General features: G+C 36.1%; 1 protein-coding gene across 2 annotated transcripts in view; it reads left to right on the top strand.

Moving 5' to 3' along the window:
- Nucleotides 1–19,028, top strand: part of CPSF160 (cleavage and polyadenylation specificity factor 160) — a 78,914-nt gene that overhangs the window by 16,165 nt on the left and 43,721 nt on the right. For both annotated transcript variants that reach the window (XM_008793742.6, XM_008793741.6), the window contains exons 3-9: nucleotides 900–1,053; nucleotides 4,825–4,960; nucleotides 13,241–13,386; nucleotides 18,028–18,123; nucleotides 18,249–18,301; nucleotides 18,502–18,633; nucleotides 18,875–18,926. In XM_008793742.6, coding sequence (XP_008791964.3) covers nucleotides 900–1,053; nucleotides 4,825–4,960; nucleotides 13,241–13,386; nucleotides 18,028–18,123; nucleotides 18,249–18,301; nucleotides 18,502–18,633; nucleotides 18,875–18,926 — 769 coding nt within the window. The remainder of the gene's footprint in view (nucleotides 1–899; nucleotides 1,054–4,824; nucleotides 4,961–13,240; nucleotides 13,387–18,027; nucleotides 18,124–18,248; nucleotides 18,302–18,501; nucleotides 18,634–18,874; nucleotides 18,927–19,028) is intronic.

Here is a 19,028-nt window from a genome sequence, read left to right on the forward strand (position 1 = left end):
AGGTTGTCCAACCAGCCAAGCCTATCAAACTCATGGAAGGAGAGGAATGGGAAATCTCTTACTTGTTCCATCACTCAAGCGGCTGGGCTTCAAGTAGTGAGACTTAGGAGGTCTAGTATTCTCCTCAATCCTCGTATTAATTGTGTCACGGAGCTCTGGTTGTTAATCTCCCCTTTCATCTCTTCTCGCCAAGCCTAACTGACTCAAATGAGCTGGGATCAAGCTAGCTTGATCTTCTAGAAGCAAAGCATGAGCTGGACCTCTTGATCTTGTGACAAATGCTCGCTGGGATTACGAATGATTGAGCTGAGCTTGAGTTGGCCATTGCTCAGTGGAGCTCGGCTCATTTACACTCCAGCTTTTGGTGATTGCAACTTTAACTTGATGGAAGAGTTGTAAATTATAGATGCATGCGATTAACTTTTATTTGCATGCGATTAACTTTTATTTGCATGCACATGGCTCCAAAAGAATTCAATTTAATGGTATGTTATATGCATGTGGATTTTGCTATGTGTTCTAGATATATACTTAAGCCAACAGCATAATGAAAATATTGTCACTGAACTAGTACTTAAGATGAAAGAAAAAAAAAGAGGTATACTCATTTCTCCCACCTTGCTTGAAAGATACCATGTGTAATCATTGATTGGATATGAAATTGATGTTAATTTGGTTGAAACATGTTGTTATTAATTTAAGTTGCTTGAAAGATACCTTTCATTCAACCACAGTGTTTATTTATTAATTTAATTTCTTTTGGCTTGTTATTTGTGGGATAAAATCTTTCAAGCTGTGAACTTTGAATGCACTGTGAAATTGTAAGAGACTTAGTTTCTTGATTTACTTGACAGAAATTTATATTTTAAGGTCTATTGTGATTTTTTGGGCTTTTGCAGTTCCATGCATTGTTTTGAGGGACCAGATTGGCATTTCTTGAAAAGGGGCAGAGAAAGATTTGCTAGAGGTCCTCTAATAAAGGCTGACCCCTTGGGCCGCTGTGGTGGAGCACTCGTCTATGGGCTTCAAATGATAATTCTTAAATCTGCTCAGGTGCTGTTTTCTTTTAAAGCATCTTTTTGATTTATTTTCTTTTTCCAATACAGAGAAATTCATAGATTTTGATCAGGCAATATTCTATAGTGTTGTTATCATATCTTTTCTTGGTTAAATATTCATTCCCTGGCATTAAGTTGCCTATTAGCTAGTAGAAAATACCAAATTTCCTGGACTAAGAGTTAGTTATTTAAGAAAATATATTCGGTAACAGAAGAGATTTACAGCTTTGTCAACTCTCAATAATATGGTAGGTGTACTAGATATATGTGTAAAGTTTCAGAAAAATGGTCGCCCTTGTGCTTGGTGGTGTTAATTGATTAGTTGTACAAAAGAAACAACAATTCCAAGCATTATCCCACAGGGAAAGGCTTCAATTGCAAATCTAAGACTTGGTTTTGTTGTGCCAAAAGGCACATTATAAACCTTTCCCTGGAGAATAGTTGTTATTGTGCCAAACAGTTTTTGTTGTTCCATCATAAAATGACAAAGAAGTCTTAAAAAATTGGAATTAAAGGCGAGTAGTTATTTTGATCAATTCTCATTATTCTTTGAATAACTAATTCAGGGTGTTGGGGGACTATTCCCACTTTATCAATCCTCCTTTTTACTATCTGCACACTTTACAAAGTTTGCCGTACCAATTTGTACCTCCTATACTGGCGTATCGTACATACTTGTACTAAACTAAGACTTGGCATAGGAGGTGTATTAAGTTTTGTTGCATTGAACCGACTCCCGTATCAGGTGTATTGACACTATATTAGCATGGTATCGGTACATGGTCAGGCATTGAGATTGCAAACCTTGTTACAAACCCTAGTTTATTCTTATTCTACCCTTTGTCTTTCGTCACACCTCAATATATATTAAAATCAAGGTACACCATCTCAGTACTGGGCATCCTGTCACTATGTTAGTACGCCCTCCCGTACCACATTATTGGTACCGAACCGGTACGGTATGGTATATGCCCCGTACCGCCAGTTCAGTACAGTATGATGTATCTTGGTTAAAATGATAAATATTATTGTTTTTTAGGATATTTGCATCGACATTTCACAATATAAGACATAATATATTACTATGCTTAAAATTATGTTATAATGTTTACAAAATAATTATATCATAATAATGCATTATATTTATACAATATTATAGGATTATTACAATCATATTATAGTAATATCATGCAAATAATGATATCATATATTAACAGAATATAATAATTAATCTGGTATGGTAATGATTACAAATAACATGACATATACTAATTATAATACTACCTGTAGTTTAACATATATTAAGTATAATATGTGCACTAAAAATATATAAATATTTTTTAAGACATAATATTATAATGCAGATTGGACTATTATATCTTCAATACAATAATTTTTAATATTATATATGCAATGTACGGTAATATATTTGTTATACAATGTGATTGTATATTATACTAATAATTAAATATATCACATCAAAATACTAGTATAATTTGATTCTCTAACATGTTGAAACTATTGTATATGATAAATTCCATAAAAATACTATACATTTACATATCATGATATTGCTCAGAAGGTATGATATAACATAGTAATTATATTATAATATAAATAAAAGTAATATTATAGTATAATTTAGCTAATCTAACATAATATAATTTTGTAATATTTGTGAATTATTTATTTGTTAATTATTTGGGGTAATTTAATTATTTTACATTTTGATAGTCATATAATTAGAATAACGTTACAACTAGTAAATGATTATGTTATATACTGTTATGAAATATTATTATATGCTATTAAATTGCCAAGCTAAATGTTTCATCTCTCACCGACATCTGGCCTAATATTTTTTGGATAGTACATGTGCAATCGTGGAGTGCTGTAAAACTATCCTTTTCTATTTTTGCAAATATTGTAATTGCAATGACATGTAGCTCCATCTACACCATATTCCTATTTATAGTCTGCCAATTAATTCCTCAAATTGATAAAAGTTTTTTTTCTTGTGTTTTATTGGCCTTGTTGTTAGTTGCTATCTAAACATACTACTTTCTATAGAGGTGTCTAAGTGTGATTGTTACTCATTATACTTCAACAATTGCTTTTGGACTAGAAATAGGATTTTGAGATGATTCTTTCTTAGTCATGTACCTTCAGTTGCATGGTTTCTTTCAAGGATGTTAATTATTTGTGGTATTTTGATTGATTTTGCTGGTTACACATCGAGATTCAAATAGTTTCGGAATTTTTGGGGTGTGACACAAATAAACCACAGAATTATCTTATCCAATGATTAAGGACCTAGTCAGACCCATTATAGTAACGTATTAGACGAGAATCTGGGCCTTGGAATGCATTTGGACCCCAGGCCTCTCTAGATCCCAGCTTGTTCTTGTCGTTATTGGTTGGGATTGAACGATTTGGTGACGAGGTCAATTGGTACCAACTGGGACAAAGTTCGTTCTTAGTGAAAAATAGAAATTGGTGCTTTCTTAGCTTGTCTGCTGGGATACTCACATGGGAGAGAGGAAAAGAAAGGACAGGAAGGGAGAGAGAAGAGAAAGGAGAGGAAGAAGGGAGATAAGGTGCTTAGATCCAGCCTCCTCCTCTGATTTGGTCTCCTGTAAGCCAAAAAAGTCACAAAAATTCAGTATGCTCATCCATTTATTTTTTTACCATTTATTTGGCCAAAAATCAAGAAAATCGTGCCAAATTTTTCTCCCTTGGTATGAAATTTGGATGTTTTGTTGGGTGGGCATCAACCTAGAACACCATATTTTTAGTTTTTCTTTGTTATGTATTTCTTATTTTAAAAAATATAATTACGCCGAATAAATTTATTGTTAAAAATAACACAAATAATTTCAAGAAGGCAAAAGATCATAGTGTATTTGTATTATTGTTGCTAGTTGTGGATCAGTTTTGAGAAAACATCTAAGAACTTATGAAGAAGAACAAAACAATGAAGAGAAATACAAGCTGGGGTGTCTTGGTGTTGTACTGGGATGCCAAGCCAACCTGAGTATCAAAATGGAAGCGTTGTACTATCATACTTATCCAGGAGCAGAGTGGTGCAGACACCAGTGCTGAAATTGAAACCCTTCATTCTTATCTCTTTCTCTCGTCACTCTTTCCATACATATTGCTCCATGGAGACTCTTTGTTTTACAATCATTACTGTTTTTGAAAGCCAAACCAATCTTCAGTTCTGATGGTGGCAGAGTTTTAGACTTGTAATTGCTGACATATCTTAAATCTGCAAGTAATTTCTGTCTTGAATTTTGAAAAGATAGATGATAAGGGAACCATGATCAATTCTGTGGATAACATTTAAATTAAATCTTTTGGATCCCATTTTTACTATTCATGGTTCACCATAATATGGTAATCGGTTGTATATGTGCTTAATGTGCTTTGTAAGAAGCTCCATTTAACAACCTCAACTTTTCATTCTTTTGACTCTGGTGTTATTTTTTTCCATATGGCTTTGATTTGTTCTATCAGTGATTGTAGTTTCTTCTCATTAGGAATTGCTTTCATCCTATGCATTAATGTTTGACATTTTTTACTATTTTTTAATATCCATGATGGTCTAATATTGCAAGCAATGCTTAATGTCATGATTGTCATTAATGGTGGTCCACAGGTCATCAGCCAATGTGCCGTGTTGTTCTATTTCTTTAATTAAATTTATAATTCTATATTTCTTTCTGTTCTTCTGTGCTTCTGAGTCTATAAAAGTCTTGCTTGTTAGGCTGGCCAAGGATTGGTTGGAGATGACGAGCCTGCTAGTTTGGGAGGCACTTTTCCTGCGCGTATTGAGTCATCATATGTGATTAACTTACATGATTTAGATATGAAGCATGTCAAGGATTTCACCTTTGTACATGGTAAGAGAGCATTCTGGATCTTACATCTGTCAAAGAAAGAAGTATATGAGATTTATAATGACTTTAATGGAGGTATTAGGTCAAGTGTGTAAGGAAGTCATATTGGATTAAATTATTTATAGGAAATTGTCTCCATGTGCAGTTGGTTTCCAGGTGTTATTTCTAATGGAGTGAAAACTTTGTATTGTTTACTGTTATTTATTTTGACATTTTTATTTATGAAGGAAAACATGACATTGCGTGTTACTGTAGAACTGAATCTTTATGTTTTCTAAATTTTTCGAATTCATCACTGGACAGATGTCTTAACTTATAAGGCTAAACTGTTCTTATCTTTTACATGCTTATGGTCCTTTTTAACAGGGCAAAGCATATTTTAGCATGCTTTCTAAAGGACTTAATTTTAATAAAATTCTTACTCGGGGGTTTAAAATATTAACACATTGGTGTCCCATATAGTATGTCAAATTTCGATTTTTGCTTTCATTCTCTAGGAGCATATATTTTCCATATGGTGCCACATGCATGTGAACTTGCTAGAGTTATGATTTTAATTTTGGATTCCACTGCTTTACTTAGATGTGTTTTTATAGTTTGTAAACATTATAATTCCTTGACCTGACAATATAGAATTTGTTTTGCAGAATTGAATTGGCCATGTCGATAACTGAATAATTTAGCCATTTTGCAGTTTTCTATTTATAGCTATGAGATATGAGCATAAATAATTACTGAAATCATGGAATGCCGTACCGGCCCGGCCGTGAACCGGTACCGGAACGGATAAAAAACCGGTATTTCCCGGTTTTTTATCCGAACCGGCCGGTACCCGATACCGGCCTCGTACCGGTGCGAACCGGCCGGTTCGCACCGGTACGATTTTTTTTTTTTTAGAACCACAGCGCCGCGCGCTGTGGTTTTTGAAACCACCGCGTACCGACCGGTACGGGACCGGTACCAGCCGGTACGTACCGGACCGGTACCGTACCGGTCCGGCCGGCCACCGGTACGCCGACCGGTACCGGTACGGCGGACCTTGACTGAAATTATTTGGATAATCAACCAATTTGCAATTCTAAATGTACTTAACACCAGTTGTTGCTTCTGATTGTTACTACTAGTAATCGTTGTTTTGCTCAGTAGTTCTTTATTCTCTGACCATTGGAACTGTGGAGCATTTTTTGGCGTGGTACACCAAGAGCACCTTACCTCTGGCTCTTATTTTTCCTCTTGACAGTCATTCAATGATTTGTATATTATTATATAATTAATGAACTAAGCATGGTTCTTTTAATATCTTACTGTATACTTAAATTGTAAAAAAGATTGTTTCGATTAAACAATGTTGGAAATAACCATTATTTTGGAAAACTCTTAAACACTTCTGAGGCTTTTGAAATTTCTAGTACATTCAACTTTTGGGTTGTGACATAATTATTTTCAGCCGGAAGACTACTTGAGTGGCTTCCTCATTTTTCCTATCATGTCGGATGCCATTCCACTGAGCATCATTTTATATTAATGGCATGCCTATTGTGATAATATCATGTTTTCATTGTGCTTGCACAGAACGAGGCTGCTGGTACAACGATTAGGACAATACTCTTAATTTGTTCATTTGGTTGATTCCTTGTTTTTCCTGAATTATACCGACTGGACTATTTTAACTATCAATAATCAAAAAAATCTATCGATTCTTGAAACAAATTCATGAATCTAAAGCAAGCTATTGAAGATTTAGCAGTTCATTTGGCAGTTAACTCAGAAGAGTTTCACTATATCTTTCATGAAATTAAAAAATAGTCAAATTTCCTTCTTCCTTTCCAATCTCAAATGTACCATGTTTGTCTAATGGTTCACCTATCCCTTTAACATAGTTGATAGTAGTAAAATATTCTCGCAGTATGCTGTAGGAAGGTTTAATAAAACATTAGAGCTGAAGAAGAAAATTTGTAGGTAAAATGAAAATTTAGAATTAAACTATTGATATAATGTTATTAACAAAAGTAAAAAAGACTAGATAATAACAAAGTACTAGCTATTCTAGTTATTAAAAATTAAATTTCTTAGATAATTAAAAGCTTTGGAAAAAAATTAATATCATTTCTTTATAATAAGTAAATATATGATAAAAGTAAAGTAATTAATAAATATATAGTTATAATTATGGAAGTTCCAAATGCTAACTATCAGGGCAAGCAAATCAACAAATTCATATCATACATTTAAGAAAATTAAAAGAAGTGAAAACATAGAAAAAAACAGATTAAGAAAAAAATAAGCTGAAGCTGACCCCTATCAAATCAGACTGGCTTCTAGAGTAATACCTATGGGCTGCGCAAAGGTCATTTTGATCCGTTCTCAACTGGCTTAGGTATGAATATCAGCAAATTTGATTCAACCCACCTGGTTAAAGACAGATCTAATTTGATGCAATACAGATTATTGAAAAAGGCTCTATCTTGGTGGCGGTCTAGATTAAAGTTCAAATAGAGGGGACGCGAGCTAAACCCATGAATTATGATTCACTTATAAGCCTAACTTGTATGATCAAAACCAGTTTTATTGAATCTTTGTGATGCTAGATCAAGGATTGCTGAACCGGTACCGGGTGCTATACCGATCGGTGCCCGGTACGGTTCAGACTGAACCGAATCGGTTGGTGCTGGTTCACAATTCTTTTTTTTGGAGTTCCCTCTATTTTCGAACTTTTTCTATGAATTTAAGTCTAATTTGATATTTTCTTTATTTTTTTGATATTTTCTGATGTTTCTATGATTCCGGTTTAAGCTAGATGATACATCTTATTGCTTTAAAATGATATAAATCATAAAATAAACAACATAAATTATCTTCAAATCAAGATACAATCAATTATATACTTTTAAAGTCCAACAAACATACATAATAAAATCTAAAATCGGGTCGAGTGACGATGCCTCTCGTAAATATTCGGATCATCAGCATAATTAGGAGGCACATCGACCCACCCCTCTATCCAAGTGGCGGCGTAGTTTTGTATGTTCATCCCATAAGGAACGCGCGTCGGGTTTGTAAGCACTTTCGGATCTCTTATTGAAGCTCTAGCTCTGAGAGGTGTCCTTTAACTGATAATACGACTGTGGAGGAGCCTATCCGAATATGCCATCAGTAAAATTCGATCCGTGAGATGCTCCGAACTGCGTAGGATAGTAGCCATCGAAAGATGCCTCAGATGCACCATATCCATATTCATATCCATATCCGTGTGGGTCATAGGCTGCATGTGGGTGCGGATAATAGGATCTAATATGAGACTCGAAATCTGATACGTTTATGGATCTTACTCCACGTGCGAGGTCATCTGTAGCTGCATTGTGTTCTTCTGAATAACCACAAGGAGCCCATCTTCTATATGCAATCGTATTCTCGCGGGCTTTGCCAGATCGTCCACCGTGGTCCCGATCCTGTGTAGCATACGTAAATTGGGACTCTTCGGTGTATTGAAGATCACCCTGCGGCTGTCTCATAAACAGTGGTCTTCCGTTCTCCACTTTGTCCATGGCCAGTAGATCCATGACCACCAGAACTGTCGTTTCTGCTGTTCCAGGACTTCTCGACACTCCCCATTGGGAATGCAAGTGTCTTTTATTTGTGTGGTCTGCTGGGCAGCTGCCTTCTTACTCTTCGTGCCCCTCTACCTGGCTATGTCGTCCTTCTGACCGAGTTGACCAGATAGCGTAGTGGCCTCGTCCGAGCATCTCTCAATCATATTTTTGAAAGGATATCTCGGACAAGGAGTCATGTGGTGATTGGCTCCCCTGCGGCTGTGGCTGATCAGTTATAAAAATGCGTAGAATATTGCGCTCAGCCCATTATCCGTATCGAATCTAGCCTCATTGGCTATGAAGCTGGCTGGTTGTGGAGGCGATTCTGGCTTGTTAAGCTCCGGCTTTTGTTGTCTTCGATCATAGGATCATCATCACCATCAACGAAAGCACTATGGATCGGATTTGTATACTTGAGCTCCAGTTCCTTCTGAATGCACTTTAACTTCAATCTCAGATTGTAGTGGATATATACAAGATCGTTGAGGCGCTTCTATGTCAAACAGTTTCTTTGCTTGCTGTGGATGAGGGTGAAGGTGGACCAGCTATGTTCAAAACCACTCAAGGAGACCGTCTGAGAGAGGATCCGGATAGCTAGCCGCTTAAGATTTTTCGCAGACAACCCAAAATAAATCCACCATTCAACTGCAAAAATATTGATTTAAAATAGATATAAGATAGTACCATATTAGTAACCATCTAACACCAGGTGAATATCTTTCTGATGGGTAACATACCTCAATTTATAGTTTTACTCATGACAGCTGCCCGCTGTCCAAAGTTGTTGCTGCTCTTTCTAAATAATTTAGTCTGTGAAAAAGAATCGTGTTGTATTATGTAAATAATAGAAGATACTGGTTAACTTACATATGCCACTTAAGTTATCTCTTTTAGGCATAGGGCTACGATTTCTGGATCAAACTCCATCTTATAAATGACATTACGCAGAGTTGTCAGAAGTTCGTTATCCATGCCAATTCTAGCTACACTATACTGAAATCGGGGGTTCAGGTAGTATGCTGCATATAAAGGAGACTGTCTTAGTAAAATTATACAAGTACAGGATCAGTCTAATTTTCAATGTTTTGCTTACTTATTAGATGCAAGTTCCTAGCTATTTGGTAGTCCCACCGCCGCTCAATGATGTCGATGTATTCCTAGGCATGGGCTGGATCTACCTCGTTGATCTGAGCTTTTGCCCTCTTCATCATGTGATACAAGAAGCCCAGAGGTAGCTCTCGCTGTCCATGGGCCGAAGCACTTTGTATAATGGTCTGATAGGCTTCACTATCGCAGTGGCCCACTGCTAGAATGTCTGTTTCATCACCAAGTCTTCGACACTGCTTCCTTCAGTGTCAGTCCTCGCATATCTACTTTCCTGCTACTCGGGACTGACAAACATCTGACGTAGGGCTGCTTTCTTCTCAAGAAGGCTACCAAGTGTAACATGGTAGCAAATCGTGTGACTCCCGGTCTCGATATCGGTTCAACCATCACACATCATAGTCAGTCTATATGTGGGCCACTTGCTCTTGTAGGAGGCAATCTATTTCTCTAGCTCCTTGTTACTGTCAAGAAGTTCACCGTATGTCCTTCGGGCCTAAAGAATTTACAATGAGATCGACAGCCTGTATGGTGAAAATGACAGATCTGTAGTACGTATTGTCTGCCAAATTCGCTGGGATGTGGCTGAAGTGGAACCGGGATCCAATAGTTCGATGTAACAAGGCCTTTATTTATTCCAATGAGGTGTAGAATAAGAGTTAGATTCCTCATTAAGTGAGAAGAGGTAAAAAGTTCTCCAAAATAGAGAAATATTATAAAAATTCTCATTTTGAACAAAGGCTAGATTTTGACTTTTATAACAATTTTTCCTTCTATCATGTTGCCAAATTCCTCTCGAACTAGAAATTATGGCCTCTCAAAACTTTGGTTTGCGACAGAATCTTGGATTTGGCAGATATTGCTCTCAAACCTCAACTAGACCAACCCAAAGTGGCCAGAGTAGTTTATAGCAAGCTCGGTGATCCTTCCAGATTAGGGCTTTCCTTATTTGGGAAATTTTAGCATCTGCTAATTAGAATTACAAATCAGTCTTCCTTTCTATTGGAGGATTGATCTTCATTACCAAATATTATTGATGGCTTTGCAATATATTTTTTGGTGCTAGCACCGAAGGTCTTAATCGAGACACAAGCTTTGAGTTGTGCAATCTTCTCCTCCAATTGATTGAGGCCAGACTTCACATCATCATCCATTGAGTAGAAGTCATCCTCGCCTTTTTCTTTCGATGTACATCGAGCATTGAAAAGCTTCTCTCCATTTCTTGTACTATCGGTAGGTTTGGACCATACATTAGAGCTTTGTAGATATAAGGTCCGAGGCTTTGGTACTAACTTGATCCAATTGAAGAGAGAGAACAAATTCCTTCATTTTGCTAAACAAGATCTCCCAAGCATATAATAGTAGAATATGAAGGTAGGGCTCTAAGCCTTGTTTACTTTCGTTAGAGATGAAGAAAACTGTTAGACAAATCCTTTATTTATACTAGTGTGGTTCAAGCCTTAAAACCTGATTGAATTCCTCTTCTAATTAAAAAGGGGATTAGGCGAAAACATGGTGAAACCCTTTTTGCTTTTTCATTTGTACAAATCCAGGGTATAATGCCTTTACTTACACTAGTGAGGTCCATCCTTTTAGAATCCAAATGGATTCCTTTTCAAGTTAGAAAGGGTGAAAAGTTTTGCAAACTAGAAAATATTATAAAAATATTGACCTTTGGTAGCTTGCCTACTCTCTCTTAGTCTGTCTGTCTCTCTCTCTTGGATGACAACAACCCTGACAGCTTCGTCCCCTCTTTCTCTTTGTCCTTTCTCTCTCTTTCTCTTTCTCTCCCCCCTTTCCTTCCTCTCCTTCCTCCTCTCCCCCCTTTCCCTCTCCCTGCACTGGTCCCAAGTTATGCCTCTGGTCTGTATGGTACATGCTATACTAAACTGGTCATTGGCCGGTATTGGACCTCAGTATTGGTCGGCGAACTTGACATACAAAATATGATTCTGACCAAGGTTTTAAGTTTTTTCTTGGGAAAGGATGCCTTGTATACTCGGGATGGTGGATGTCTCGTCCCGTTTTGGTCCATTTCTTGATTTGTCTCATCTTGACACGTGGGATGGTGCCCTATCCTGTCTACGATACCCCCTTTTGAGACCCAGGTCAGTGGGATGCAAGATACCCTACCGCCCCATTTGTATTTAAAACCTTGATTCATACCTATGTTTTTAGCTATTCCATGCTATACACTATATTTATAACCATTGCTGACTTAGGACTAAGTAATCAAATCAAACAAAATAAGAATTACTTGGGGACTAAGTGACTTGTAGGCCAAATAACTTGATGGCTTAGTGAGTTAAAAAAGACTAACTTGGTGGCCTATTAACTTAACATCCAAGTTAGTTAAATGTCAAGTAACCTAATATCTGACTTAGATCATTGTTAAAGAACTCCATAAATGATCAAATTTTGACTGTGAAATAGCTTTGATGCCCCAACCTGATTTTTTGACAGTCTTAGCAGTTGGATGGGGCTTAGATCATTGTAATAGAAAATTTGATGCATTATCAAGGCCCTTAACTTCATAACTAATGTAAATCAACCCCAACCTGCACTCGACTGCAGAGAGACTTAAAGTTGAAGTAGGAGGAATGATAATCTTATCTCTTTTTTTTTTTTTTGAATTTTGGATAGATTGATTTTAGAAAGATAAGAGGGGACCGATGCTTGAGTAGGAGTGATCGATGTTTTCCTCCTATTCTCTGTCTTTTCTTTGAATCTTGAGAGGGGGGATTTTTCTTGTCTGTTTATTTTATAACTATACAGACTCATATGCTTTAGAGCTACTTTAATAACTAATTTTTTGTTATTGGTGCTGCTGTTGTTGTTATTATTATTATGCTGCAATCATTGTCAAAGCCTTTTTGCATCATATATTAATTTGATTGTAGACCATAATTCAAAGTTTAGAAGGCTCCATGGAACTATTAAATTTTCACAAGAATATAATAATTTTATAAATCTGTTGGGCTTGGTGTAATATGTCATATTGTCATGTGTTTTGTTTGTTTGTTCAACCTACTCACAACAGATATGTATTGCAACATCTGTGAACGTTTCATTTATTACTTTGATCTTAAAAAGATTCAGAATACCTTAACTGACAAACTGTGTCCCCTCTATAAAGTCAGCTATAAGAACTAAGATAGGGTCCTGGCCAAACTGTCCCACAGAGCACAATTATGATCATTGAATGTCCCGTATGCATATGTTGTATTTCATCTTCTAACAAGGATAGGCTTATGGTGAAATGTATATTAGCGAATTCTGAGCTTTCTTCTTGCTTGGTCCATGGTATTCAGATGCAAGGTCTTTTTGTATGTTTAGTTCAGAAACTCTGAATTCTTTTCTTTCTGCATATTATCTCTGTGCATGTTTGTTTGCGTACATCTATGCATGTGTATATGCATGTGTGAGGCATGTTGGTGATACAAATTAATTTGATGGTGGAAATTCTTCAATTTTCTATAAATCTATATTCATCAATCTCACAACTTTTTCAGCTATGATTCTGCTTAATTCTTTCTTTATGTCCTGTTTCTTTTGATCCTTAAAGACAATTAATTTCTTTCCTGGGCAGGTTATATTGAGCCTGTTATGGTTATACTTCATGAAAGAGAACCTACCTGGGCTGGTCGGATCTCATGGAAGCACCATACTTGCATGATCTGTGCACTTAGTATCAGCACAACTCTAAAACAGCATCCTATGATATGGTCTGCTGTGGTAGGCGCTTCTACTTGATTTCCATACTATATTCTTGCCTTGGGCAGTTTGTATTGTTCAAGATATAGTTTCCGTCACCATGTTTTTTATGGCATCTAATTCACACCATCATTATCGTGCTGTTTGAGTACCTAAAGTAGATGTCAATTTGGTCTAGCAAGTCACATTTCTTTGTCAAGTATAGTTGATTTTGCTGTAGATAGGGTAAATTTTTCATGTTTCACATGTCAAGAAGCACATCCCATGCAGCTTGTTGCAGGGCCACCTTCTGTTTTAAATTTGAATGTTCCTGAACTGACACAATAGCTGAAGATTTTTTTGTTCCATCATTTTGCATTTCTTGTTATTCATCAATTTTTCTTAGAATCTGAAATTTTACATACCATTTTGTTATGAACCATGCTGGAGATTAAATGCCAAATGATCAAAGTTGCTTGCAGTTTAAGAGTCTTGTTAATCGTGTCTTTGCACATGTATGCTTGTTCCATGTGCTTGTACACTTGCTTGAGTGTGTGTTTATGCGCATCTTGCATGCACCATGCATGCATATGCGCCTGTCTTGTGCACATGCATGCACGCGTCTGCAAGTCTGTGCATGTGGTGGATGATTAGCACTTTAGTTGCAGTTAACATTTAGTTTTAAATACATTTTGCAACATAGAGGATCAGATTTTATCCTTTTTACAATCTTCATTCATTGGTAATCACAATTTAGCCAACTGTGAGCTGTATATTGTTTCTCTTATGGAATGCATAATATTTCCAACCAACGTCCGCTGAACCGGTATCGGGTTCCGTACCGGTTCGCACCCGATACAGTTTGGTACCGTATCAAACCAGCATGCCCAATTTTTTTAAAATTTTTAAGAATATTTAATTGGTAATCACCCTATTTGAACTTTTTCAATGATTTTAAGTCTAATTTGATTTTTTTTTTGATATTTTTTTGATGTTTTTATGATTTCGGTTTAATTTAGATGATGCATCTTATTACTTTAAAATAATATAAATCATAAAATGAATAACATGAAATATTCTTAAATCAAGTAGTGATGTGAAAATTAAAAAATAATATAATCAATTACATACATTTAAAGTCCAAAATACATACCGATATTTAAAATTCGGTTGAGTGGTGATGTCTTTCGTAGATATCCGGATCATCAGCATAGTCAGAAGGCATATCAGCTTACCCTATAACCAAGCGGCATTGTCTTGTACGTTCATCCCATAAGAAATGCGTGCCGGGTTATAAGCACTCTTGGATCTCTCGCTGAAGCTATAGCTCTGAGAGGTATGTTCTGGCTGATAATACAGTTGTGGAGGAGCTAGAATGGTGTGATAGAGTTGTGATACAGAAAGCTCTGGCTGGACATTTACCTGATAATATAGTTGTACCTGATAATATAGTTGTGATACAGAAAGCTCATCTGGGGTAGCTCTTGCTGTCCATGGCCCGAAACACTTTGTACAATGGTCTGATAGTCTTCACTATCGTGGTGGCTCGCTGCCAGAATGTCTGTCTCATCACCAAGTTCTCGACACTGCTTTCTTCAGTGTCGGTCCTCGTATATCTACTTTTCTGCCACTCGGGACTGACAAACATCTGATGTAGGGCTGCTTTCTTCTCAAGATGGCTATCAAGTGCAACATGGTTGGTAGCAAACCGTGCGACTCCCGGTTTCAATATCGGTTCAACCATCACATGTTATAGTCAGTCCATATGTGGGCCACTTGCTCTCGTAGGAGGCAATCTATTTCTCTAGCTCCTTGTTACTGTCAAGAAGTTCACCGTAGATATCCTTCAGGCTTAGAAGATTTATAATGGGACCGGCAGTCTGTATGGTGGAAATGACAGACTGTAGTACGTATTGTCTGCCACATTCGCTAGAGTATGGTTGAAGTGGAACCGGGATCCAATAGCTCGCCACATATCCTTCTTCTTATCTTGCTTCAGCATTAAGTTAATCTTCCGTCTTCTTCTTGATCTCCTTCGCTGCTTTGAAATTAATGAAGTGCTTCTTTACCAGCTGTCGAATCTTCTGTGAGCATTTCCGGTACATAGATATGTCGGGGTAACCACTACCTAAGTCTGCTTCAACGTGCTTACCTCTTTCATGAACTTTGTGTTGCATCAGTTGTACTTCCAATAGTGCCAGCCCGAGAGCATTTGCCCATTATTCCTCCCAATGTCATGCTTTGTTTCCTTTTTTTTTCTTGATGGCTCCATTTTTACAGGTCTAGTACGCTAGTTTATTTATCAATTATTTAAAAATAGCAAAATTTTTTTACGATGAATATATTTTTTTACCTTAGAAAATACATCTAATTTATCTAATACATAACCCTATTTTTTATATTTTTTTAATTATTTATATATTTTCATATATTTTTAAATTTAAAAATATACTTAAATATCATAAATTTAGAAAACTATGATTTCTACGTCAGAAATTATTTCTGAGTTATGTAATACGTACTACTAATTTTTTGTAATTTTTGACATTATTTATATATTTTTAATGATGTTTTAAGTTTAAAAATAATTTTTAAATATTAATATTTAAAAAAATTAATTTTACCTCAGTTTCATGTAGAACCCAATAATAGATGCTACATATATTTTTTTAAGGCCTTCGGGCATGCATCAAAGGCTACTTGTTTCTTATTTTTTTAAAAATTTAGGCGTAGGCCATTATGCGCATGATCGTATCAAAACATAAATAATAGGATACCAAATTTTTATGAAGAGTAGCTTGCATGCTCCTGAATATGTTTTTGATTTTTGATTTTTTTTATTTTTATTTATTTTAATTTTTTTCTTTGTCTAATCTGAAAAAATATTTTTAGTTTTTAAAAATTATATATAACTCAAAAATTAAAAATTTTTATGTCAGCGTATAAATTGTCCATAGATCTAGAACATATAAAAAATGAAGCGCAAATTAAAAAGTTTGGTATGATTTTTTTTTTTTTTTGCAATTTTTGAGCTATTTTTTCAAGCCCTCTCCAAGAAGGAGGAAATGAGATAGGGGAGAGTAAGCATACCTTATTTAATCTTGGATCTTTTTTTTGATAGCCTGAATCAGTATTGATTTTGGAATATTTGGGATGGAGACTCCGCTACTTTTCTAATGATGTTAGGAAGGCCTTCTCGGAACGCTCTACAGTGACATCCCTGTTTCGAACCGGGTTGACCTGGTGCGAACTGGCTACTTGCATCGAGTCTGCATCGTATTGGCCGATTCCAGCCGGTTTTGACACGTATGGGCCAGTTCCGGCCAGTTCGGACACGTATCGGCCAGTTTCAACTAGTTCGGACACGTATCAGCCGGTTCCGGTTGATAAAGGACCGGTTCTGGCCGGTATGGGGTCGAAATTAGAATTATAAGGCGGACCGACTTGATTTCGCACCGGTTCAGCCGACCATGTTTCCAACATTTTTCCGATCTTTTAGATTGTCTTGTCTACCTAGTGCCAACAACTCATAAGGAGGCTTGCAATGGGTCGATTGGGTCGGGTTTGGGCTGTTGTGAAGTGTGTTTGGGTCGAAAAAATTCCCAACGCAAACCTAACCATTTGAAATCATGTTGGAAAATGTAAATCCATACCTGATCCTTTTATTTTACATAAATCCCGATCCACTCACATACCAATTTAAATATTTGCTCATCAATTTTATATAACTAGAAGGTAAAGCAAATCATAGCATGCAAAGAGCACAAACAGAAGAATTCATGTTTAACTTGCAAGTCATCATCATAAGCACAAAAAAATAAAACTTAGGATATATACAAGTCCCCATCAAAAACTAATCAATGGTGAATTAACTAAAATGCAATAATAAGAATAAAGAAGGCTATAAAAATCTACTTGTTTTGTGGGCATGAGCTCCATAGTTGCTATCATGGTTAGTATATATTTCTGCAAGTGATATTACTATCTTTGCTACGCTTCAAAAAACTGATGTATTTCTGTCATACATCTACTTAGATGATCCACCAGGTTTGGGAGCTAAACCCAAACCCACCCAAGAAATGGGTTGGTTACGGTTGACCTGTTTCTGACCCGAATTTAAGAAGGCCAACCCAAACACTTCTATTTCGGGTGGGTTCATGTGGGTTGGCAGGTGCGGGTCATGTTTTGCTTGGTGAAGTCCTACTATTCTTTGTGCTTAAATTAATTGTCTTCCATTTTCTCATATTAATCTCCATCTCCGAACCTATTAATTGTTGTTGGTCCAATCAATGTCAAATTGCTTCTTGATTATCTAAACTGACATGTATGATCGGCATCCTAATGTATCATCTACTAGATGGAGGAAAGCTAAATTTCTTTGTACTGCAACATTTTCTCTTGTACCACATTGGTGCAGTTTGCATTTTATAATTTCTGAATATCCTGCTGGTTGAGTTGAAACTTGCCATCATGCCATTGTTTTGTCTGAAATTGATTTGTGACATAATCATTTTTTAGCTGGTTTCATTGGTGAAATGACCACCAGAAACTAGCTGAATAGCTTGCATGTGAAGAGAGAGGCATGAGTGGCAAACTAGTTTTCTCCAGTACAATATCATGTTAACGACAGCTAGTTAGTTTTGCAAAAATTTTCTGACCTATTTGAATTCATGTTTTCTTCAGAATCTTCCGCATGATGCATCCAAGCTTCTTGCAGTGCCTTCTCCTATTGGTGGTGTTCTTGTAATATGTGCTAATACCATTCATTATCACAGTCAGGTAATTCCATTTCATTTGAAGCTGCCTGTTGTGGTGATATAAGTACCACTTTTATATATTGGCATTTTATTTTTTACTTTATTCAAGCACTCACTTTATGCAATTTATCTTGATGATTTTTACAGTCTGCATCTTGTTCACTTGGCCTCAACAATTTTGCAAATCAGCCAGAAAATAGGTACATATCCTTCAAAGATTGCCAATCGTTTTACAATTTTCCTGTTTTGTGTCATTTAAATAAATTAGTTAGATATACATTCATGTGGCTGATTATCTACATGCACATATTTATGTAGACTTGGCCATGTTACCTGTATTTCTCATTAGGAAAATCAAGGTTTTGTTAACCTTCTAACACATAACATAAATATGTTTCAGCTCAGAGATGCCGAAATCAAACATCAATGTGGAGCTTGATGCAGCCAATGCGACATGGTTATCACATGATGTTGCCATGTTCTCATCAAAAACTGGAGAACTACTCTTGCTTACATTGGTTTATGATGGGAGGTATCATGACCTTATATTTCCTTGACATATATTTCCTTGCCTATTAAGGACAACAATTATCCATTCCTCTTGCTCTGTATTACAGAATTATCATATGCAGTTTACTGAACTTAACTCACTGCATTTCTTGTTCCCCATACAAAGCCACAATTTTGTTGATTTTCAATAATTATTGAAAGACCATGGGGTTAGTACTGTTGATGGTATTTTTGTTAATCTTTATTTCGCCTCTTACTTGCAGAGTTGTGCAGAGACTTGATCTTATGAAATCAAAAGCTTCAGTTTTGACCTCAGTTAGTTGCATTAACTTGATTCATGTTATATTGCAAATTCATTATGTTTCTCCTGATCATCTTCACTAAATATTTTTTATTGTCCTTTTGACTTTGCTTATG

Source organism: Phoenix dactylifera, chromosome 3, assembly GCF_051530095.1.
Source record: "Phoenix dactylifera cultivar Ajwa chromosome 3, Ajwa_hap1_PhDact_Kaust_v1.1, whole genome shotgun sequence".
Taxonomy (NCBI): domain Eukaryota; kingdom Viridiplantae; phylum Streptophyta; class Magnoliopsida; order Arecales; family Arecaceae; genus Phoenix; species Phoenix dactylifera.